Here is a 25537-nt window from a genome sequence, read left to right on the forward strand (position 1 = left end):
AACCTGATCTCTCAGAGATCAATGCCCCTCTTCGGTGTTATTATATTATTACTTTATCCATACATATGGGTCATGGGGTAAATCTACCAGAGATTAGTGCCCCCCATTGGTGATGTTATATTATAATTATACTCTTACATGGGGTAAGAAGTCTTATGGTCATAGATTCTTGTGGTTCCTCTTATCTATCCATTTAGAACTTAGTAAATTGCTTTCACTTGCAAATTTTTCTTTTTACCGGTGAAGTGAAGCAAACTGTGACCCGTAGCCAAATGTGACATGAGCAGCAGCATGCTGATCAGCTCACCAAACTGAATATTGTCAATTGCATTTGGCTGCACAAACCCCAAAAGAACAACTGTTATCTTCAGATGAATAGCCGCACATGTAATACACAGGCGGACTGGTTACCATAGAGCAAAAGTCACTCCTAATAAATCACAGCTCAGGGGTCATTCTGTGCCATCCATATTCTCTCATAAGGCAGATATAGAGGTGTATGTTGATAAAACACCTACTTAAAGGGGATCAGAAACTTTTATGCTGCCTGAGATATAAGTCATTGGGTGTTATATGGCAGCTCCTCCTCGCTCCAACAGCCTTAATGGACGAATCTCTTCCAGATTGAGTATAGGGGGAAATCTTTAAATTGAAGCTTGTTGGGCAGGTAGAAGCAACCAGAGAACAACGAGATGACTTGTGGTTCAGGCAGCATGAAAGTGATGACAGGTTTTCTTTCAAATATTGTATTTACTCTAACACCCCATTATTAATAGACATTCTTGTAATATCTAATTTTCCTTCAATCTTAAAGGTAAAATTTTAATATGTACTCACGTTGTGTAGGTACATTTGGTCTTGTTGTAATTTTGGATGTAGTTTGAACTGGAGTTGTGGTTGGATTTGTGGTTGTATATGTTGTCGGAGTTGTTGTTGGGATCGTGGTTGTGCTCATTGTTGGACTGGTAATTGTGGGTGTTGTTGTTGGGGTTGTGGATGTGCTCATTGTTGAACTTGCAGTTGTGGTTGTTGGTGAAGCTGTTGCTGGGGTTGAAGATGGAATAATACTTATGGTTGGACTTGTGGTTGAAATTGTTCGTGGAGTTTTTTCCGGAGTTGTTAGTGGAATTGGAGTCTTGGTTGTACTTATGGTTAAGGTTGTTGTAGAGGTTATGTTTGGAATTGTGACTTCTTTTGTGGTTGTACTTGTAATAGGACTTTTGCTTGGAGTTGTTGTTGGACTTGTTGTTGGAGTTGTAGTAGGAGTTGTGTTTGGAATTGTAGTTATACTTGTGGTTGGAGTTGTAGGAGACATCATGGTTGAAATTGTGACTGTATTCGTGGTTGTACTTCTAATAGAACTTGTGTTTAGACTTGTGATTGCAGCTGTTGGAATTGTAGTAGGAGATGTGGATGGAATTTTAGTTATTCTTGTGGTTGGATGTGTGATTGGATTTGTTGTTGGAGTTGTTGTTGGAGTTGTAGTAGAAGTTGTGGTTGGAATTGTAGTTATACTTGTGGTTGGACGTGTGATTGGATTTGTTGATGGACTTGTTGTTGGAGTTGTAGTAGAAGTTGTGGTTGGAATTGTAGTTATACTTGTGGTTGGACGTGTGATTGGATTTGTTGTTGGACTTGTTGGAGTTGCAGTAGAAGTTGTGGTTGGAATTGCAGTTATACTTGTGGTTGGAGTTGTAGAAAAAGTTATAGTTGAAGTTGTGACTGTATTTGTGGTTGTACTTCTAATAGAACTTGGGGTTAGACTTGTGATTGAAGCTGATAGAGTTGTAGTAGGAGTTGTGGTTGGAATTGTAGTTATTCTTGTGGTTGGACGTGTGATTGGATTTGTTGTTGGGCTTGTAGTTGGAGTTATTGTTGGAGTTGCAGTAGGAGTTGAGGTTGGAATTGTAGCTATACTTGTGGTTGGAGTTGTAGAAGAAGTTATGGTTGAAGTTGTGACTGTATTTGTGGTTGTACTTCTGATAGGACTTGTGGGTAGACTTGTGACTGAAGTTGTAGGAGTTGTAATAGAAGTTATAGTTGAAGTTATTGGAGCTCTAGAAGGAGTTGTGGATGGACTTGTAGTTGAATAAATAGTTGAAGCTATGATAGAAGTTGTGGTTATAATTGACCCCTTAGTAGTTGGATTTGTAGTAGATGCAGGTATTTTAGATGGAGTGATGGTGGATAGTGGCATGGAGGTTGTGGATTTCCAAGACATAGTTGGTAGTGTTGTTGGGTCTGAAGGCCCTGTAGACAGAGACTGTGCAGTGACTGGCAGTGTTTTAATTGTTGGCCCAGTTGATTGAAACATATCAGTTGATGGGGAAGATGACGTGGCCAATGTCGATTCCTCCGTTTCCAAAGGTAATTTTGAGGTAAATGAGGTTTTTCCAAGGGTTTCTGTTGTCAGTGATTCAGTTGTTTGAGGTTTTCCAGATCCCACTGTTGTTTTCATTGTTGGTACCATTGTGACAGATGAAGATTGCGATTCCACAATGTTTGTAAAGGAGCTTTGAGTTGAAATTTCAGATCTTTTAGGTGTGGTTACAGTAACTGTTTGCGATGTTTCAGTTTGCACTGTTTCTGGTGTTGTGTAGATTTCAGTAGCTAAGAGAGATGTTCTTTCTATGTCTTGAGGTTTTGTTGATATTTCTATTGTGGTTTCAGTGACTCCCAGACCTTCAGTTATAGTTTCAGTTATTGATAATGTTGTTAATATGTCCGTAGTTGCTGGAGGCTTAGTTTCTATATCTCCAGGACCTTTAAATGTAGTTAATATATCAGTCACTAAATCTGGTGTTGTTTCAGTGTCTAAAGGATTCTCAGTTGTGGATATTTCAGGTGTGTTAATGGGGGTTGTTTTAGTGTCTTCAGAACTTTGAGAAGGTGTATGGGCTGTAGTAATAGGTGAATGTGTTGTTTCCATTTCCCCTGAGTCTCCAGGTGTTGTTATTACTGGTAATGTTGTTTCAGTGTCTCCGTTGGGTGTTGCAGATATTATAGGTAATGCAGTTAGGGGTGTTTTAGTGTCTCCAGAACCTTGTGATGTTGAGGATATGTCAGGTATACCAGTTACAGTAGTTTCAGTGCCATTAGATTCTTTGGGTGTTGTGGATATTTCAGTTTCAGATGTTGGAGTTGTTTCTATGTCTACAGAGCCCTCAGGTGTTGTGGATATTTCAGGTAGATCAGTTAGAGTTGTAGATACCTCAGGTGCATCAGTTGGAGTTGTTTCAGTGTCACCAGATCCTTCAGGTGTTGAAGATATCTCAGGTGCATCAGTTGGAGTTGTGTCAGTGCCACCAGATCCTTCAGGTGTTGTAGGTACCTCAGGCACATCAGTTGGAGTTGTGTCAGTGCCACCAGATCCTTCAGGTGTTGTAGGTACCTCAGCCACATCAGTTGGAGTTGCTTCAGTTTGACCAGACCCTTCGGGTGTTGTGGATATTTCAGGTATATCAGTTGGAGTTGTGTCAGTATCACCAGACCCTTCAGGTGTTGAAGATATCTCAGGTGCATCAGTTGGAGTTGTTTCAGTGGCACCAGATCCTTCGGGTGTTGAAGGTATCTCAGGTGCATCAGTTGGAGTTGTGTCAGTGCCACCAGATCCTTCAGGTGTTGTAGGTACCTCAGGCACATCAGTTGGACTTGTGTCAGTGCCACCAGATCCTTCAGGTGTTGTAGGTACCTCAGGCACATGAGTTGGAGTTGCTTCAGTTTGACCAGACCCTTCTGGTGTTGTGGATATTTCAGGTATATCAGTTGGAGTTGTGTCAGTGTCAACAGATTCTTCAGGTGTTGTAGGTACTTCAGGCACATGAGTTGGAGTTGTTTCAGTGTCACCAGACCCTTCGGTTGTTGAAGGTATCTCAGGTGCATCAGTTGGAGTTGTGTCAGCGCCACCAGATCCTTTGGGTGTTGTTGGTATCTCAGGTGCATCAGTTGGAGTTGTTATAGTGTCAACAGATCCTTCGGGTGATGTGGATTTTTCAGTTTCTGGTGTTGCTGTCACTTCTATGTCTCCAGACCCCTCAGGTGTTGTGGATATTTCAGGTGTATCAGTTAGAGTTGTGTCAGTGTCACCAGATCCTTCAGGTGTTGTAGGTATCTCAGGTGCATCAGTTGGAGTTGTTTCAGTGTCATGAGATCCTCCGGGTGTTCTAGATATTTCAGTTCCTGATGTTGGTGTCATTTCTATGTCTCCAGACCCCTCAGATGTTGTGGATATCTCAGGCACATCAGTTGGAGTTGTGTCAGTGTCATTAGATCCTTCGGGTGTTGAAGGTATCTCAGGTGCATCAGCTGGAGTTGTTTTAGTGTCACCAGATCCTTCGGGTGTTGTAGATATTTCAGTTTCTGATGTTGGTGTCACTTCTATGTCTCCAGACACCTCAGGTGGTTTTGATATTTCAGGTATATCTGTTAGAGCTGTGTCAGTGTCACCAGATCCTTCAGGTGTTGAAGATATCTCAGGTGCATGAGTTGGAGTTGCTTCAGTGTCACCAGACCCTTCAGGTGTTGAAGGTATCTCAGGGGCATCAGTTGGAGTTGTTTCAGTGTTACCAGACCCTTCAGGTGTTGAAGGTATCTCAGGTGCATCAGCTGGAGTTGTTTCAGTGTCACCAGACCCTTCAGGTGTTGAATGTATATCCGGTGCATCAGTTGGAGTTGTTTCAATGTCACCAGACCCTTCGGGTGTTGTAGGTATCTCAGGCACATGAGTTGGAGTTGTTTCAGTGTCACCAGACCCTTCGGGTGTTGAAGTTATCTCAGGTGCATCAGTTGGAGTTGTTTCAGTGTCACCAGACCCTTTGGTTGTTGTGGATATTTCAGGTGCATCAGTTCGAGTTGTGTCAGTGTCACCAGATCCTTCAGGTGTTGTAGGTATCTCAGGCATATGAGTTGGAGTTGTTTCAGTGTCACCAGACCCTTCAGGTGTTGAAGGTATCTCAGGTGCATCAGTTCGAGTTGTTTCAGTGTCACCAGACCCTTCAGGTGTTGAATGTATATCCGGTGCATCAGTTGGAGTTGTTTCAATGTCACCAGACCCTTCGGGTGTTGTAGGTATCTCAGGCACATGAGTTGGAGTTGTTTCAGTGTTACCAGACCCTCCAGGTGTTGAAGGTATCTCAGGTGCATCAGTTGGAGTAGTTTCAGTGTCACCAGACCCTTCGGGTGTTGTGGATATTTCAGTTGCATCAGTTGGAGTTGTGTCAGTGTCACCAGATCCTTCAGGTGTTGTAGGTCTCTCAGGTGCATCAGTTGAAGTAGTTTCAGTGTCACCAGACCCCTCGGGTGTTGTAGGTATCTCAGGCAGATGCGTTGGAGTTGTTTCAGTGTCACCAGACCCTTCAGGTGTTGAAGGTATCTCAGGTGCATCAGTTGGAGTTGTTTCAATGTCACCAGACCCTTCGGGTGTTGTAGGTATCTCAGGCAGATGCGTTGGAGTTGTTTCAGTGTCACCAGACCCTTCAGGTGTTGAAGGTATCTCAGGTGCATCAGTTGGAGTTGTTTCAATGTCACCAGACCCTTCGGGTGTTGTAGGTATCTCAGGCACATGAGTTGGAGTTGAAGTTATCTCAGGTGCATCAGTTGGAGTAGTTTCAGTGTCACCAAACCCTTTGGTTGTTGTGGATATTTCAGGTGCATCAGTTTGAGTTGTGTCAGTGTCACCAGATCCTTCAGGTGTTGTAGGTATCTCAGGCATATGAGTTGGAGTTGTTTCAGTGACACCAGACCCTTCAGGTGTTGAAGGTATCTCAGGTGCATCAGTTGGAGTTGTTTCAATGTCACCAGACCCTTCGGGTGTTGTAGGTATCTCAGGCACATGAGTTGGAGTTGTTTCAGTGTCACCAGACCCTTCGGGTGTTGAAGTTATCTCAGGTGCATCAGTTGGAGTAGTTTCAGTGTCACCAGACCCTTTGGTTGTTGTGGATATTTCAGGTGCATCAGTTTGAGTTGTGTCAGTGTCACCAGATCCTTCAGGTGTTGTAGGTATCTCAGGCATATGAGTTGGAGTTGTTTCAGTGACACCAGACCCTTCAGGTGTTGAAGGTATCTCAGGTGCATCAGTTGGAGTTGTTTCAATGTCACCAGACCCTTCGGGTGTTGTAGGTATCTTAGGCACATGAGTTGGAGTTGTTTCAGTGTCACCAGACCCTTCGGGTGTTGAAGTTATCTCAGGTGCATCAGTTGGAGTAGTTTCAGTGTCACCAGACCCTTTGGTTGTTGTGGATATTCCAGGTGCATCAGTTCGAGTTGTGTCAGTGTCACCAGATCCTTCAGGTGTTGTAGGTATCTCAGGCATATGAGTTGGAGTTGTTTCAGTGTCACCAGACCCTTTGGGTGTTGTAGGTATCTCAGGTGCATCAGTTGGAGTTGTTTCAGTGTCACCAGAGCCTTCAGGTGTTGTGGATATTTCAGGTGCATCAGGTGGAGTTGTACCACTGTCACTAGATCCTTTGGGTGTTGTAGGTACCTCAGGCACATGAGTTGGAGTTGTTTCAGTGTCACCAGATCCTTCGGGTGTTGTGGATATTTCAGGTGCATCAGTTCGAGTTGTTTCAGTGTCACCAGATCCTTCAGGTGTTGTAGATACCTCAGGCACATGAGTTGGAGTTGTTTCAGTGTCACAAGACCCTTCAGGTGTTGAAGGTATCTCAGTTGCATCAGTTGGAGTTGTTTCAATGTCTCCAGACCCTTCGGGTGTTGTAGATACCTCAGGCACATGAGTTGGAGTTGTGTCAGTGTCGCCAGACCCTTCAGGTGTTGAATGTATCTCAGGTGCATCAGTTGGAGTAGTTTCAATGTCACCAGACCCCTCGGGTGTTGTAGGTATCTCAGGCAGATGCGTTGGAGTTGTTTCAGTGTCACCAGACCCTTCAGGTGTTGAAGGTACCTCAGGTGCATCAGTTGGAGTTGTTTCAATGTCACCACACCCTTCGGGTGTTGTAGGTATCTCAGGCACATGAGTTGGAGTTGTGTCAGTGTCACCAGATCCTTCAGGTGTTGTAGGTATCTCAGGCATATGAGTTGGAGTTGTTTCAGTGTCACCAGACCCTTCAGGTGTTGAAGGTATCTCAGGTGCATCAGTTGGAGTTGTTTCAGTGTCACCAGACCCTTCAGGTGTTGAATGTATATCCGGTGCATCAGTTGGAGTTGTTTCAATGTCACCAGACCCTTCGGGTGTTGTAGGTATCTCAGGCACATGAGTTGGAGTTGTTTCAGTGTTACCAGACCCTTCAGGTGTTGAAGGTATCTCAGGTGCATCAGTTGGAGTAGTTTCAGTGTCACCAGATCCTTCAGGTGTTGTAGGTATCTCAGGCATATGTGTTGGAGTTGTTTCAGTATCACCAGATCCTTCAGGTGTTGAAGGTATCTCAGGTGCATCAGTTGGAGTTGTTTCAGTGTCACCAGACCCTTCAGGTGTAGAAGGCATCTCAGGTGCATCAGTTGGAGTTGTTTCAGTATCACAAGATCCTTCAGGTGTTGAAGGTATCTCAGGTGCATCAGTTGGAGTTGTTTCAGTGTCACCAGACCCTTTGGGTGTTGTAGGTATCTCAGGTGCATCAATTGGAGTAGTTTCAGTGTCACCAGACCCTTTGGTTGTTGTGGATATTTCAGGTGCATCAGTTGGAGTAGTTTCAGTGTCACCAGACCCTTCGGTTGTTGTGGATATTTCAGGTGCATCAGTTGGAGTTGTGTCAGTGTCACCAGATCCTTCAGGTGTTGTAGATATCTCAGGCATATGAGTTGGAGTTGTTTCAGTGTCACCAGACCCTTCAGGTGTTGAAGGTATCTCAGGTGCATCAGTTGGAGTTGTTTCAATGTCACCAGACCCTTCAGGTGTTGTAGGTATCTCAGGCACATGAGTTGGAGTTGTGTCAGTGTCACCAGATCCTTCAGGTGTTGTAGGTATCTCAGGCATATGAGTTGGAGTTGTTTCAGTGTCACCAGACCCTTCAGGTGTTGAAGGTATCTCAGGTGCATCAGTTGGAGTTGTTTCAGTGTCACCAGACCCTTCAGGTGTTGAATGTATATCCGGTGCATCAGTTGGAGTTGTTTCAATGTCACCAGACCCTTCGGGTGTTGTAGGTATCTCAGGCACATGAGTTGGAGTTGTTTCAGTGTTACCAGACCCTTCAGGTGTTGAAGGTATCTCAGGTGCATCAGTTGGAGTAGTTTCAGTGTCACCAGACCCTTCGGGTGTTGTGGATATTTCAGTTGCATCAGTTGGAGAAGTGTCAGTGTCACCAGATCCTTCAGGTGTTGTAGGTATCTCAGGCATATGTGTTGGAGTTGTTTCAGTATCACCAGATCCTTCAGGTGTTGAAGGTATCTCAGGTGCATCAGTTGGAGTTGTTTCAGTGTCACCAGACCCTTCAGGTGTAGAAGGCATCTCAGGTGCATCAGTTGGAGTTGTTTCAGTATCACAAGATCCTTCAGGTGTTGAAGGTATCTCAGGTGCATCAGTTGGAGTTGTTTCAGTGTCACCAGACCCTTTGGGTGTTGTAGGTATCTCAGGTGCATCAGTTGGAGTTGTTTCAGTGTCACCAGAGCCTTCAGGTGTTGTGGATATTTCAGGTGCATCAGGTGGAGTTGTACCACTGTCACTAGATCCTTCGGGTGTTGTAGGTACCTCAGGCACATGAGTTGGAGTTGTTTCAGTGTCACCAGAACCTTTGGGTGTTGTGGATATCTCAGGCCCATGAGTTGGAGTTGTTTCAGTGTTACCAGATCCTTCAGGTGTTGTAGATACCTCAGGCACATGCGTTGGAGTTGTGTCAGTGTCACCAGACCCTTCGGGTGTTGAATGTATCTCAGGTGCATCAGTTGGAGTTGATTCAATGTCACCAGACCCCTCGGGTGTTGTAGGTATCTCGGGCAGATGCGTTGGAGTTGTTTCAGTGTCACCAGACCCTTCAGGTGTTGAAGGTATCTCAGGTTCATCAGTTGGAGTTGTTTCAGTGTCCCCAGATACTTTGGGTGTTGTGGATATTTCAGTTTCTGGTGTTGGTGTCACTTCTATGTCTCCAGACCCCTCAGTTGGTGTGGATATTTCAGGTATATCAGTTGGAGTTGTGCCAGTGTCACCAGATCCTTCAGGCGTTGTAGATACCTCAGGCACATGAGTTGGAGTTGTGTCAGTGTCGCCAGACCCTTCAGGTGTCGAATGTATCTCAGGTGCATCAGTTGGAGTTGTTTCAATGTCACCAGACCCTTTGGGTGTTGTAGGTATCTCAGAGGCATCAGTTGGAGTTGTTTCAGTGTCACCAGATCCTTCAGGTGTTGTAGGTATCTCAGGCACATGCGTTGGAGTTGTTTCAGTGTCACCAGACCCTTCAGGTGTTGAAGTTATCTCAGGTTCATCAGTTGGAGTTATTTCAGTGTCACCAGATCCTTCGGGTGTTGAAGACATTTCAGTTTCTGATGTTATTGTCACTTCTATGTCTCCAGACCCCTCAGGTGTTGTGGATATTTCGGGGATATCAGTTGGAGTTGTGTCAGTGTCGCCAGACCCTTCGGGTGTTGAATGTATCTCAGGTGCATCAGTTGGCGTTGTTTCAATGTCACCAGACCCTTCGGGTGGTGTGGATATTTCAGATGCATCAGTTGGAGTTGTGTCAGCGTCACCAGATCCTTCAGGTGTTGTAGGTATCTCAGGCACATGAGTTGGAGTTGTTTCAGTGTCACCAGACCCTTCAGGTGTTGAAGGTATCTCAGGTGCATCAGTTGGAGTTGTTTCAATATCACCAGACCCTTCAGGTGTTGTGGATATTTCAGGTGCATCAGTTGGAGTTTTTTCAGTGTCACTAGATCCTTCGGGTGTTGTAGGTACCTCAGGCACATGAGTTGGAGTTGTTTCAGTGTCACCAGATCCTTCGGGTGTTGTAGATATTTCAGTTTCTGATGTTGGTGTCACTTCTATGTCTCCAGACCCCTCGGGTGTTGTGGATATTTCAGGTATATCAGTTGGAGTTGTTTCAGTGTCATCAGATCCATCAGGTGTTGTAGGTTTCTCAGGTGCATCAGTTGGAGTTGTGTCAGTGTCACCAGATCCTTCCGGTATTGTAGGTACCTCAGGCACATGAGTTGGAGTTGTTTCAGTGTCACCAGACCCTTTGGATGTTGAAGGTATCTCAGGTGCATCAGTTGGAGTTGTGTCAGTGTCACCAGATCCTTCGGGTGTTGTAGGTATTTCAGGTTCATCAGTTGGAGTTGTGTCAGTGTCACCAGATCCTTCGGGTGTTGTTGATATTTCAGTTTCTGGTGTTGGTGTCACTTCTATGTCTCCAGACCCCTCAGTTGGTGTGGATATCTCAGGTGCATCAGTTGGAGTTGTGTCAGTGTCACCAGATCCTTCGGGTGTTGTAGTTATCTCAGGTGCATCAGTTGGAGTTGTGTCAGTGTCACCAGATCCTTCGTGTGTTGTTGATCTTTCAGTTTCTGGTGTTGGTGTCACTTCTATGTCTCCAGACCCCCCAGTTGGTGTGGATATTTCAGGTATATCAGTTGGAGTTGTGTCAGTGTCACCAGATCCTTCAGGTGTTGTAGATACCTCAGGCACATGAGTTGGAGTTGTGTCAGTGTCGCCAGACCCTTCGGGTGTTGAATGTATCTGAGGTGCATCAGTTGGAGTAGTTTTAATGTCACCAGACCCTTTGGGTGTTGTAGGTATCTCAGGCACATCCGTTGGAGTTGTGTCAGTGTCGCCAGACCCTTCGGGTGTTGAATGTATCTCAGGTGCATCAGTTGGCGTTGTTTCAATGTCACCAGACCCTTCGGGTGGTGTGGATATTTCAGATGCATCAGTTGGAGTTGTGTCAGCGTCACCAGATCCTTCAGGTGTTGTAGGTATCTCAGGCACATGAGTTGGAGTTGTTTCAGTGTCACCAGACCCTTCGGGTGTTGTGGATATTTCAGGTGCATCAGTTGGAGTTTTGTCAGTGTCACTAGATCCTTCGGGTGTTGTAGGTACCTCAGGCACATGAGTTGGAGTTGTTTCAGTGTCCCAAGATCCTTCGGGTGTTGTAGATATTTCAGTTTCTAATGTTGGTGTCACTTCTATGTCTCCAGACCCCTCGGGTGTTGTGGATATTTCAGGTATATCAGTTGGAGTTGTTTCAGTGTCATCAGATCCTTCCGGTGTTGAAGGTACCTCAGGTGCATCAGTTGGAGTTGTGTCAGTGTCACCAGATCCTTCCGGTGTTGAAGGTACCTCAGGCACATGGGTTGGAGATGTTTCAGTGTCACCAGACCCTTCGGGTGTTGAAGGTATCTCAGGTGCCTCAGTTGGAGTTGTGTCAGTGTCACCAGATCCTTCGAGAGTTGTGGGTATTTCAGTTTCTGGTGTTGGTGTCATTTCTATGTCTCCAGACCCCTCCTGTGGTGTGGATATTTCAGGTATATCAGTTGGAGTTGTGTCAGTGTCATCAGTTCCTTCAGGTGTTGTAGATACCTCAGGCACCTGAGTTGCAGTTGTGTCAGTGTCGCCAGACCCTTCGGGTGTCGAATGTATCTCAGGTGCATCAGTTGGAGTTGTTTCAATGTCACCAGACCCTTCGGGTGTTGTGGATATTTCAGTTTCTGATGTTGGTGTTAATTCTATGTCACCAGACCCCTCTGGTGGTGTGGATATTTCAGGTATACCAGTTGAAATTGTGTCAGTGTTATCAGATCCTTTAGGTGTTGTAGGTACCTCAGGCAATTGAGTTGGAGTTGTGTCAGTGTCCCCGGATTCTTTGGGTGTTGTATGTATCTCAGGTGCATCAGTTGGAGTTGTGTCAGGGTCCCCAGATCCTTCGGGTGTTGTGGATATTTCAGTTTCTGATGTTGGTGTCATTTCTATGTCTCCTGACCCCTCTGGTGCTGTGGAAATATCTGGGACAAATGTTGGATCAGTGTCCCCAGAACCTTCTGGTGTTGTGGATATTTCAGGTAAGTCGGTCGGAGCTGATTCATGGTCCCCAGACCCCTGGAAATAGCTGTAGAGGGAATCTTTGTATGAATGTATTTCTTTATACTCCTTTTCTTCTGCTGCGTGTAATATTTTATTTTTGCTGGGCACTATAATAGAATATTTTTCTCTGTGTGGGGATTGGTTTCCTATTTCATCTGTATATACTTCTTTACTCTCTATGATCTCCAGTTCTGATCCAACTTCTTTGGTATTTTGATCTATAATCCTCATATATCTTTTATCCTCTTCTCTTTTCTTGTTGACCTCCTCACTAAGGGCTGATCGCTCTGGATCTTGGTCCAACCATCCATGATGACTCCATTCAACCACTAGAAGAAAAAAGAGTTTCTTAGCGTATGAAATATATAATTGCAGGTTATGAATTTTAAAGGAGTATTGTAGTGGAAAATAACTTTTCTCCTACCCAAAGGATGGGGGATAAGTTATAGATCACTGGGGATACGACTGCTGGGACACCCTGCAATCTCCTGTATGGGGCCCAGGCAAGTGTTTATAACGTATATATATATCACTAAAATATATTCCCCGTGTCATCAAGTCAAAAATAAAATATAGTAATATTTCTCATAAACATATGTACATCTGTCCCTGCCTTCTCTATTGCAGTCTTTGAGATACTAGAAAGGTCACTGGTCCATTTAGCTATGAAAATGTCTGCCTTTGCTTTCTGTGGAAACCTCCTTAAAGGGATTTTCTGGCTTTAAATTATGATTTTCTAGATTTATAGCAAGGGTCTCCATTAGCAAGCACAGTTAATAACCAGACAGTAGTCCTTGCAACCCCAGTTAATAATCAGTCCAGTAGTGTCCTTGCATTTCATGGAAATCCTAGAAATGGAATAGGGTATTGTGTAATTCTTCATTTTACATGTGGTGGCGCTGCATGGGTATTTTATATTTGCTAATGGGCTCCTTGACAGATCATAGTTAATATCTAAAAGTCCTCTTAGTGGGACATTGTGTTATTTGCTAGAAATCCGGCGACTCTTCGAACAAAAGATTGTCCAAAGTAGACTTGACTTGACCCTTTAACGACGCATGACGTAAATGTACGTCCTGGTGCAGTTGTACTTAACGCACCAGGACATACAGTTACGTCCCTGTACATGACCGCGAGCAATGGGCCATGCGCAGCAGGTCCCGGCTGCTATTAGTCTTCTGCCGGAGCCCTTTGTCCATCTAGGCTCTCACGCCGGGATTGCTGCAGCTAATATAGAATTCCATCCATCGGCCCGTCGCAGTACGGGACCAGCAGCCAGGGTGAGATTGAACTTTGCATTTGTTTAAAAACTGTGGGCAGTATTTTCTACATCAGTCCATCAAGTGACTTTGCCTTTTTTATTACAAGTGCTGGACTATCAGCCTTTTTCCATCACAAGTGCCGGACTAATAGTCAATTCCGGATTATTGCTCTATGCCGTTGAAAAATTGCATGTACTTTTAATATCTACAGAATATCCTATATTAGGTGGTTGCTATATATACATTTTCTAATTTCTGTCATTAGGGCCCAATGACAGTTTAAGATAACATTGACATTGCTCTGATATCTTTAACCATTTAGTTTTTTTTAATTAATTTAATGCTGTTTTAATAAAATCTGCATTTTATTCAAAACTATCTGTCTCAAACAATTATTCACTGTGTACCCTAGGGTGGTATTCTTGAGGTGTGGTTAATTTTTGTTCTAATTTACAAATCTGTTTAACTTTCTGGCACCAGTTCATAAAAAAAAATAAAAGTTTTCCACCGGAGTACCCTTTAAGGGGTTAAAAAGGTTCTCCACTTTTTTTGGGGACAATACCTTTTTGTTAGCATTGATCCCTCACAATAAACTGATCACAGGATATCCTTAGAGATCAGATGTGATCTGTGGATCCTCCAAAGAAGTGGGATTACCCCTTTTTCTTTGTTAGAATAAATTCTGTAGTGTAGTCTATCATGTCATAGCACTATGAGATGAGAGAGGAAGACTAGAAGAGATTGAGATTGGGATTCTGTATCTGATAAACATGGCTGCCATAACTTGGTACTTCATGGGTCCACAAATAAGAAGGGTCTGGCATAGAAATAAAAATTTTTAATTATTTTTAACCCTATTTTTTATTTTTTTATTTGCTTTATTAAAGAAGCACTCTGGTAATTTGTTGCCATATCATGCACACTGACCACTAGACATATAACATATAAAGTTTTATTTATTCTAGTGAAGTTGCAGCTATGTGTTTTATTACCATAAATTGGTCATGTGATCACCAGTCTGACTCACAGAAACAGTGCTTAATGTGTCAGAACAGGATGTCACTGCAAAGAAAAAAGAAAAAAAAAGAAAAGATGTTGTCAACTAGTGAAGAATGAATGTAAAAATCTAAGACGGGTGAAGCGGTAAGATGGCTCCTTACCGAATCACCTCTCTGTGCCTATAAAATATTGAATGATGTCATGTTTTGCTACTTTAACCCCTTAAGGACATGTGCCGTAAATGTACGCTGCCGCATAACATCACTTAGCGTACAGCGCTGTACATTTGCCGCACGGCTGTGACATGAGCGCAGGAGCTGCGCTGGCTTCATTCCCAGCGATCGCGCTGATGTCTGCCATTAACCCCTCAGGTGCCGTGATGAACACAGATTACGGCATCTGCCGCAGTGCGGCATTTATAATGGATGATCTGATCGCCAGCGGCACAGCCGTGGGGGATCAGATCAGCCAAGATGGCAGACAGAGGTCCCCTGCCCTGCCTCCTTCCGTCTCTCGGGGTCTTCTGCACTGATCTGCCTTCCAGCAGACCAGAGCAGAAGATCGCCGTTGCATAGCACTGAACAGTATTAGGAATCTAATGATTGCTATAGATAGTCCCCTATGGGGACTAAAACAGTGCAAAATAAATGTAAAAGAAAAGTTTTAAAAAAATGGGGAAAAAAAGTAAAAAGGCTCCTCCCCCAATAAAGTTTTAAATCACCCTTTTTCCCCATATTAATACAAAAAAGCGTAAAAAAAAATTATAAACATATTTGGTATCGTTGCATCCGTAAATGTCCGACCTATAAAAATATAATGTTAATGATTCCCTACGGCAAAGAGCGTAAACGAAAAAAAAAGTCAAACTGACAATTTTTTTTGTAAAAAGTGATCAAAAAGTCACATATACACAAATGTCGTACCAAAGCAAACACATCCCTGGATACGGAAAAATAAGAAGTTACAGGTGGTCAAAATAGGACAATTTTAAACATGCTGATTTTGTAAAAAAAAGTTTGAGATTTTTTAAAAGCAGTACAATAATAGAAATGTTTGTAACCATGGGCATAATTTTAATCGTATTTACCCAGAGAATAAAGAAAACATGTAATTGTTACCGTAAAGTGTACAGCGCGAAAACTAAACCCCCCAAATTTGCAAAATTATGATTTTCGTTTAAATTTCCTTACACAAAAAATGATTTTTTGGGTAAATGAGAGATGTCATTACAAAGTACAACTGGTCACACAAAAAGCAAGCCCTCTTATGGGTCTGTGAATGGAAATATAAAAGATTTATGAATTTTAGAAGGTGAGGAGGAAAAAACAAAAACGCAAAAATAATATTGGCGGTGGAAATGAGTCCTTAAGGGATTAAAAAAAATTCTTCTTACTTATAAAAACAATAAAAATTAAATTTGAGTCACCATATTCTGACCACTTTAACTTTTAAACTTTTGTGGCTAAAGAGCTGAATCAGGGTTAATTTTTTGCACCATGACTTGTACTTTATTATCAGTACAATTTTGGTGTCGATTGGATTTTTTATCATATTTTAAGAATCTTTTTTTGGGATGTGAAGTGAGGAAAAATTAGTCATTTTTGTATTTGGTATTTTGTTTAGCCTACACCGTTCACCTACGGTGCATTTATATTATAATTTAACAGGTCGGACATTTTTAGTTTAGTTTCCTATCTGAAAAAAATGTGAAATGGTGCGCCTCATTTTTTTACACTTGTTTAGTCCCCAAGGGGACTATTATGAGCAATCAATAGATTGCTTTTACAGTTCTCTGCCATACTACTGTGTACTAGACTATTGTATTGTAGGGAATTGTCAAATCGGCAATCTTCTAGTACAGCCTGAGGCAGGCTGTAAAAGAAAATCTCCCTAAGGCTGGGTTCACACTACGGTTTGTAACTACGGTTCCCGTATACGACTGGGAGTGAACCGCATCCTCCGGTCGGCTGCTTTTTCGGCCGTATGTGGTTTCCCGACCGCAAGCAAAAACGTGGTCGACTATAGGGACCTGATTAGGGTTCGTCAGGAACTCCTGTCCCTCTTAAACGCCAAACACCCCCACTACAAGCAGTTCACAGGTAGATTGTTTTATGAGTGGAGTAATAAGTCGGGATGCCTACTAGCTAATGCCTTGAGGGAAAAGAAATCTTCCCTATATATTCCTGCCATCCGTACTGGATCCGGCTCAGTTACTCACTTGACCCCGAGCACACTGGAGGCGTTCCGTAGTTATTACACGGCCCTTTATAATTTACCCAAACCACAGGCCCTGCGACCCTCTAATAACACATCTTTCCCCCCCCTTGGAACAATATCTTTCCAACACACCTCTTCCCCGACTCTCCCCTGAAGTTATTACCAATCTGGAGACTCCGTTCACTGCTGAGGAACTTGAACTTGCTATTTCATCCTTGCCGGCGGGTAAGAGCCCGGGGCCTGATGGCTACACAGCCAAATTCTACAAGGTACTTAGGACTGAACTGACCTCTGCAATTCTGGCGGCCTTTAACGACATATCGGCCACCATCGATATACCACAATCCTTCGTGAGAGCCTACATAACAGTGATCCCCAAGGAGGGAAAAGACCCCCTCTTGTGCCCTAGCTATAGACCCATTTCCCTGATAAACTCGGACGCTAAACTGTTCGCAAAATTAATAGCAAATAGACTGTCTGGCCACATGGGTTCCCTGATTCATCCGGATCAGGTCGGTTTCATCCAGGGCAGGGAGGCGAGAGATAACACGCTTCGTGCTTTCTCCACGATACACCATGCTCGTAATCAGCCCATACCATTGCTATTGCTGTCCCTGGATGCGGAAAAGGCATTTGACCGGATGGACTGGGAATTCATGTCCACCACCCTGTCCCAGATTGGCCTAGGTCCCGTTACAATGCAGCATATTATGGCCCTGTATAGACACCCCTTTGCCCAGATCCGTGTCAATGGTCAGCTATCCGCACCGTTTGAGATTTGTAATGGCACAAGACAGGGGTGCCCCCTCTCACCCCTCTTATACGTTCTATGTATGGAACACTTACTTAACGCGATTCGCAATAATCCAGATATCAGGGGATTGCCGCTGTCTCGTGACAATTACAAATGTTCAGCATTTGCGGATGACGTACTCTTGTACCTCTCTTCTCCCCTCACATCCTTGCCCTCCCTGATGGCCTCTTTGGCCATGTTCTCGAATTATAGCAATTATAAGTTGAACCTCACTAAAAGCGAGGCCCTGAATATTACCCTCTCTCCACATGATGTATCCTTAATTAAATCCCTGTACCCATTCAAATGGCAACCGATGGCTTTAAAGTACTTGGGTGTCCATGTGCCCACTAACCTTGCTGACACCTTTAAAGTCAATTTCCCCCCCCCCCCTATTGCAGACACTACGTAGGGACTTAGCCAGATGGGAGCGCAGGGACTTCTCCTGGCTGGGGCGGATAAATATATTCAAAATGAATGTGCTCCCCCGACTCCTTTATCTATTTGCTGGGATCCCAACGCACATTCCTCGCTCATTTTTTAGGGAACTCTCTGCGCTCCAGTCAGATTTCGTATGGGCTCGAAAGAGACCACGTATAGCTAGGAAAATACTGTGTAAACGTAAAGATGATGGGGGACTGGCGCTGCCGGACTGCCTATCGTACTATCTGGCTGCAGTCCTGGTCCGTGTACTAGATAGCTTCCAAGATGCTTCCACTAAGCTATGGGTCAGAATTGAAGGGCGCTCTAGTGGAAAAATCCCCAGGAATTTATTATGGACATTAAAACCCCACTCAATCCTCCGCTCCGCTTCCTCCTTGCCTCCTGTGATGGACTCGATCGCTAAAACATATTCGACGTATTTGGTCCATCACTCTCTGATAACGCCAAATGTTCCGCTGACCCCCATCTTTGGTACTGAAGCCTTCCCCCCGGCCCTCTCTTCCACTACATTCCTATCCTTCCGTAGATCGGAGGGTGCTACTTTTTCCTCTGCCCTCACACAAGATAAACTGAAACCCCTCCCGGATATATTAGGTGAAACACCACACTCTATATTACACTCCTCCCAATATAACCAGTTGAGGCACTTCTATCATTCCAATAATATCTCCCTCAGTCTTCATAGAGAGCTTACTGCTTTTGAAAACGTATGCACTGCCTCCAATACTGTTCCCCACGCTGTGAGCGTGTTATATTCACTGCTCTTGAATATGGATTCCTCTACTCCTTTGCCTTTCAGAACAGCTTGGGAGAGGGAATTAGTGGGCTCTCAGATGTTGATTGGCGTGGAGCCTTGAACCTCTGTCATAGATCTTCCATCTCCTGCAGATTACACGAGACTAACTATAAAATCATCTCCCGTTGGTACAGAGTGCCTGCTCTTCTCTCCCGTATATACCCCTCTGTCTCGGACTCTTGCTGGAGATGCGGAAATCGAGGGGGTACTATGACCCATATATGGTTGTCTTGCCCCCAACTTGATAACTTTTGGACCTCCGTCTTGGACACGATCCACACACTCACTTCCCTCGCCCTCCCGCGGAACCTGGCTACCCTACTGCTCTCGATCCTCCCACGAGACGCACCCAAACTTGCTATCAAACTAACACACTTTTTGCTGATGTCTGCCAGATCAGTAGTCCCCAGGCTCTGGAAGTCCTCTGTAGTTCCCACCCATTCATCTTGGCTTAGGGAAGTCTCACACATCTGTAGAATGGAGGAGCTCCTGGCTGACTCCAGGCGCCAATACACCAAATTTCACGAAATGTGGGCTCCCTGGCTAGCTTATATATCCTCACCTGATTTCAGAACCCTACACCTGGGTGACTAGAGGAGGAGATCGATGGATGGGGACCAGTCTGGAGAGGTATGTGCACCACGAGAGAATCTCACTAAGCTACTTTTAAACCTTTTAGATCTATCTACTCACTTCCTTGTCTTTCTTTCCAGTTCTTCCCTCCTCCTCTCTCTCTACCTTCCTCCCCCTCGGGTCGCTTCTCGGCCTGCTTGTCTTCTTCTGCCTATCTTCTTCCCTCCCCTCATGCCCCTAGCACTTTCCTTCCCTCTTTCTCCTCTCCCTTTCTTCTTTTCTTCCCTCCCCTTTCCCTTCCCCTTCCTCCTCAAACCCTCGCAACCTTCTTAGACTCAGACCTGCTTCCGATATGCATCTGCTTCATTTCTATACTCGTTCCAAGGCTAAGTACGAGCGATATATATGTTGGTTACTTAATGCCTCAGTGTTACGTGCTGACATAGATAGAGTTTCTCTCTCATGACTACCACTCCCACTGACATGCGGAGTTTCTGTTTGATTGTATTAATTGTGGAAGCTCGTTTTGGATACCATGAGGCGATGCTGTCATACGTGCCTATATTGTACTACTCTTGCTTAGCTAGTTATCTCCAATGCTGTATGTGCCTTTACTTGCTGGCAAGACTTTCTCTTGCTTCTTTGTCATTGTTGTGATTGGTATTTACTTAATAAAAACGTTATTCTGTAAAAAAAAAAAAAAAACGTGGTCGACCACGTTTTTGCTTGCGGTCGGGAAACCGCATACGGCCAAAAACGCAGCCGACCGGTCGGCTCATAGACATACATTAACTACGGTTCCCGAATACGGCTGAGTGCGGGCGACGCGATTAAGCCCTGCCCACCCATCCTCCCAGCCGTATACGGGAACCGTAGTTATAAACCGTAGTGTGAACCCAGCCTAAGGCAGAAAGAGAGGCCTTTGTAAAGGCTTGCAACTGCCATGGTTACCGTTCATTACTCTACGAATGTGCCATGGGGTGCTGATCGGAGCCCTGAAAGATGCGGCACCTATCAGTTCACTCGCCCTATACTGCGGTTGCTATTATTCGTGGCATGCCAAGGGTTTTACTGCCAAAATAAGACTAAAATCTGATGTCAGCAGCTACAGAAAGGTGTAGCTGTAATATCCAGCCGACACCCACTGCATATGGAGAGGGCTCAGCTCGGGAGCCCATCCTATATACTAGGACCACCAAGCATTGGTGGTCATTTAGCCCCTTAAGGACCAAGGACGTACCGGTACGTCCTTGGTCCTGCTCTTCTGATATAACGCGGGGTTACACAGTAACCCCGCGTCATATCACGGCGGGCCCGGCGTCATAGTGAAGCCGGGACCCGCCTCTAATAGCGTGCAGCGCCGATCGCGGCGCCGCACGCTATTAACCCTTTAGCCGCACGCTCAGAGCTGAGCCGCGCGGCTAAAAGTGAAAGTGAAAGTTCCCGGCTAGCTCAGTCGGGCTGTTCGGGATAGCCGCGGCTAATCGCGGCATCCTGAACAGCTGACAGGACAGCGGGAGGGCCCCTTCCTGCCTCCTCGCTGTCCTATCGCCGAATCACTGCTCAGTGCCTGAGATCCAGGCATGAGCAGTCATGCAGCAGAATCGTTGATCACTGGTTTCTTATGAGAAACCAGTGATCAACAATGAAGATCAGTGTGTGCAATGTTATAGGTCCCTATGGGACCTATAACACTGCAAAAAAAAGTGAAAAAAAAGTGAATAAAGATCATTTAATTCCTCCCCTATTAAAAGTTTGAATCACCCCCCTTTTCCAATAAAAAAAAAAACACAGTGTAAATAAAAATAAAAATAAACATATATGGTATCACCGCGTGCGGAAATGTCCGAATTATAAAAATATATCATTAATTAAACCGCTCGGTCAATGGCGTGCGCGCAAAAAAATTCCAAAGTCCAAAATAGTGCATTTTTGGTCACTTTTTATATAATTTAAAAATGAATAAAAAGCGATCAATAAGTCCTATCAATGCAAAAATGGTCCCGTTAAAAACTTGAGATCACGGTGCAAAAAATGAGCGCTCATACCCCCCCATACACGGAAAAATAAAAAAGTTATATGGGTCAGAAGATGACAATTTTAAACGTATTAATTTTCCTGCATGTAGTTATGATTTTTTCCAGAAGTCCGACAAAATCAAAATTATATAAGTAGGGTATCATTTTAATCGTATGGACCTAAAAAATACATATCAGGTGCCATTTTTACCGAAAAATGTACTACGTAGAAACGGAAGCCCCCAAAAGTTACAAAACAGCGTTTTTTTTTCAATTTTGTCGCACAATGATTTTTTTTCCCGCTTCACCGTATATTTTTGGGCAAAATGACTGATGTCATTACAAAGTAGAATTGGTGGCGCAAAAAATAAGCCATCATATGGATTTTTAGGTGCAAATTTGAAAGAGTTATGATTTTTTAAAGGCAAGGAGCAAAAAACGAAAATGCAAAAACGGAAAAAACCCCGGTCCTTAAGGGGTTAGAGGTTAAATATTATTTTTAAAGTGCAGCATCCGCCACTTTCATGTGTTGTACGGAGGAAATAATTTCATTGAAGTCTATTGAGAGGGATTAAAATAAAGACCCCATGTTCTAAACCAAAGTCCATTCTTTGCCATGAATAGAACATTGTGTTGAAATTATCTGCCAAGGGGTAAAGAACATGATAGAAGGCCAATACTTATTCATTCTTGATATTTGAGCTCAGTGACTCTATCAATGTCCACTGTATGTCTGACTGGTATTTATGACACAGTAGATACTCCTTTTTTGGCTAGGTTACCTCTTTATAACAATTTCTTCACCTTAGTGTTGTAAATCATATGAGAGTACATCAGATTACAATGCAATATTATTGCCTCAGCTTCATTAACTACTATCAGTTGATAAAGGTCTCTACGTATAAGGGTTTGGCCCGTACATGACACTATGTGTCCACATTGGCAGAACTTTTTAGGGTTAAGAGCTGCTAGGAGGGTCTACAATTGTGGAAGCCCACCAAAAATATTATTTCTGTTAGTCACAAAAAACGGAGGCTGTAGATAATGGAAATTACAGATCTTGGAACAGACATGGGACAGAATGTTGGCCACCAATATTAGGATACCATGCTTGGGACCTCCATTATTACTTGTGGCTTTCACATCAGAGGAGTCAGTCTATGTAACCACCCATTCTTGTGTTTATTTTGGTCCTCATTTGGTCAGTATTTTTTCTGAATCAGGATGGAAACTGAGAAAAACTATAATGGAAAAATCTGCACTTGTGTTTTGGATTCACTCAAGAAGTAAAAATATTGATCAAAATACTAGTCGTGAAGGTAGCACAAAATAGCGAAAGGTTATTCAGTTGAGACACCTATCTCAATGAATAGGTGTTGTTGTTATATACCAACCATGTCTGGCTCCAGGGCCACCTCCATTATCCCCTCAGCAGGACCAGCAGCTTATCTCACCCCTCCCAGAGGTGAATATTTGAGATGAGCGAATCTGATTAATCCGAATTCATCACAAATTTCAAGAAAAATTTGATTCGCAACGAATACAAATATCGCCCCCATTCTATCACGAGAATCACTTCATTAAACTCCATTTGGTGCAATCCAGGCTCCAGGGCATCTAAAATGGCGGATCCACATGTGAGGACATGGGGCAAGGAATCCTGGGAAGACGAGAACAAGGGTAGGCAGGATAACCCTGAATCACATGCAGGATGCAGCCTATCAGCAGCCAGCCACCCCTGAGATGTCACAGCCCTATATATTCGGCAGCCATATTGCTGCCAGTCACTTCATCCTTTCACTGCAGAGAGATAGGACAGACAGCGCTGTGTGTTTCCCAGAAAAGCTTTTTCTAGCAGCATTTCATCTCCTAGTCACATCAGCGTTCTGTTGGACAGAGAACAGTGCGTTTTTCACAGAAAATTATTTTTACTGCAAAAAATTAAAGAGGGAGGGGTGCACAGCTAAAGAGGGTGCAATTCCCCCTGAATTGTACAAACAAGCAAAAAGAAAAATAGCCAGCACAACAAGTGCGCTAAGAGCCTCAGTTTTTTGAGCAATGTGTGCTTCTGCAATCCTCTTTTTTTGTATACTCTGCATCTGCCATAGCAGCGTGCACCCGTGTATTAGGTTGTTGTGCTGGGTATTTTTCTTTTTGCTTGTTTGTACAACTCAGGGGGAATGGCACCCTCTTTAACTGTGCACCCCTCCCCCATTTTCACAGTTGGTGTTTTGAACTGTTTATGGATCCAGCATGTCACCCAGTCAGAGGCTATATGCCCAGCAGAGGTGAGTGGATATTTGAGTGTTAGGCTCAGAATTTGTGCTAGGGTCCCATCCTAAATGAGGCCACCTCCCTGTGGTGGATGGGGGACATATTTTGATCAAAGAGTGTGCTAAGAGCCTCAATTTTTTGACCAATGTGTGCTGCTGCAATCCTCTTTTTTTGTATACTCTACATATCTACATCTTAGCGGTGTACTATTTTGTACTTGTTAAACTCTCAAGGGCCTAGATACTGTGAAAGGACAGCCAAAAGTACACACCTGCTGATGTTCTAGACAAATACTGTTAAGCATAGGGGAGCACATTCTACTGCCCTCATAAGTGGATACCACATATGCACATCTAAGTGGTGTACCATTTTGTTCTTGATAAAGTCTTAAGGGCCTAGATACTGTAAAAAGCCAGGCAAAAGTACATACATGCTGCTTTTCTAGACAAATACTGTTTTAAGCGTAGTGAAGCGTATTGTACTCCCCTCATATAAGCACTAAGTATGTCAGGTAGAGAATTGCCAGGACGTGCACAGAGGAGTGGCAGAGGCCTAAATTCCTAAGCCGCAGGCAGAGGTTGCAGCAGACTAGGGGCGAGTGGCAGCAGGAGTCGCAGCGAGAGGTCTGAGCTCCCAGTATCAGCTAGCGGTCGTTTCTCCACCAGCAACCCATCTGCCGTCATTGATTGGTTAACACGCTCATCCACTTCATCACAAGTAATATCTGATACCCCCAGTCAACAGTCGGTGGGTTCCTTAGACACAACCCTCAGTTGGCATGGCCTGGGAGCAGTCCCTGTCCTCCCATTTCCTCTGTCCTATGCTGTTCCCTCCCCTAAATAAGTATTTTTTGCTGTGGGTCCAGCTCCACTATTCAGTGAGGACGATCTAATAGAGGACAGTCAGCAGCTACAGCCCAGCAAGAAGGGGAGGAGACATGCACCGCTTCCTCTGCTAGGCGGGCAAGTAGTGATGAGGAGAGTGATGTTGGAGGCAGTGTTGCCAGCGTTCAGGGTCCTGAAGCAGACACTGCTGAGGAACCTGAGGAGGACATCAATGACATGCAGACACTTGTTGATGATGATGAAGCCGATCAAAATTGGGAGCCCGGTGCAGAAGGGGCTTCATCATCATCAGGAGAAGAGAGTTGCAGGTTGCCCATGAGGCAGCAGCTAAGCCAGCAAGGTGGTAGCATGGTTGGTAGTCAGCATGGTGACAGAGGTGGAAATTCTGGAGCCCAAAGTGCCTGGGGGAGAGCACCTGCTTCACGGCAGCCTACCTTCCCGGGAGGTAGTGGAACAGGGGTTCCTGGAGACGGCGGCAGTAGCAGTCAATTAGTGCGGACTGTAGGTGGGAAAATCTGCTACGCGGCGGTGTGACAGTTTTTTATGAAGTATACGGAGGAGATTCACATAGCCACATGCAAGATATGTCGGCAGAAGGTGAAGCGTGAGCAGGGTCCCAATGTTGGCACAATGGCCCTGCGTCAACATATGCAGCCTCACCATAAAGCGGCCTGGGAGAACCGTGGCTCCAATGTAGTGGACCAGCCTGTGGCATCACCCAGTGGCATGCCGCTCCCTCTTTCAGCCAGCCAAGGCTCCACCACCTCATCCAAAGGGAGCTGTGTGTCAAACCCTCCCTCTTTCACTCCAGATGCTCCTGCTCCTCCTACTTTTAGTCAGTCATTCCGCCAGTAATCCATTGGGGAAGCCATGTCCAAGATACAACAATAGGCACCCACTCATCCAACGGCGCAGAAGCTGAATGTGCTCCTGTCCAAGTTGCTGGTGCTGCAGTCCCTCCCTTTTCAAGTGGTGGACTCTGCACTTTTCAGAGAACTGATGGCTTGTGCCGAGCCGAGGTGAAGAGTCCCAAGCCATCATTTCTTTGTGAAGAAGGCAGTACCAGCCCTGCACAATTTTGTGGAAGAGAAGGTGGTCCAGTTCTTGAGCCTGTTGGTGTGTACCAAAGTTCACGGCAGCGCCGACGTCTGGAGCTGTAACTATGGTCAGGGAAAATATATGTCCTTTACAGCTCACTGGGTGAATGTAGTTCCTGCACAGCCACAAAACCAACTTGGACAGTTCACAGTTCCTCCTCCATGCTCTCAGGCCATTGGTCCTGTGACAGTGTGCGACTCTGCCTCCTCATCCTCCACCGTGTGCTCAGCCTCCACGGCACGGACAAGTCCAAGTA

General features: G+C 44.5%; 1 protein-coding gene across 1 annotated transcript in view; it reads right to left on the minus strand.

The window, feature by feature from the left end:
- Positions 1 to 17431, minus strand: part of LOC130367330 (mucin-17-like) — a 34626-nt gene extending 17195 nt beyond the window's left edge. The window contains exons 1-2 of the mRNA XM_056569740.1: positions 17374 to 17431; positions 838 to 12291 (exon numbers count right to left, since the gene is read on the minus strand). Coding sequence (XP_056425715.1) covers positions 838 to 12291; positions 17374 to 17431 — 11512 coding nt within the window. The remainder of the gene's footprint in view (positions 1 to 837; positions 12292 to 17373) is intronic.
- Positions 17432 to 25537: the final 8106 nt, after the last annotated feature.

The sequence above is a fragment of the Hyla sarda genome, chromosome 4 (assembly GCF_029499605.1).
Source record: "Hyla sarda isolate aHylSar1 chromosome 4, aHylSar1.hap1, whole genome shotgun sequence".
NCBI classification, from domain to species: domain Eukaryota; kingdom Metazoa; phylum Chordata; class Amphibia; order Anura; family Hylidae; genus Hyla; species Hyla sarda.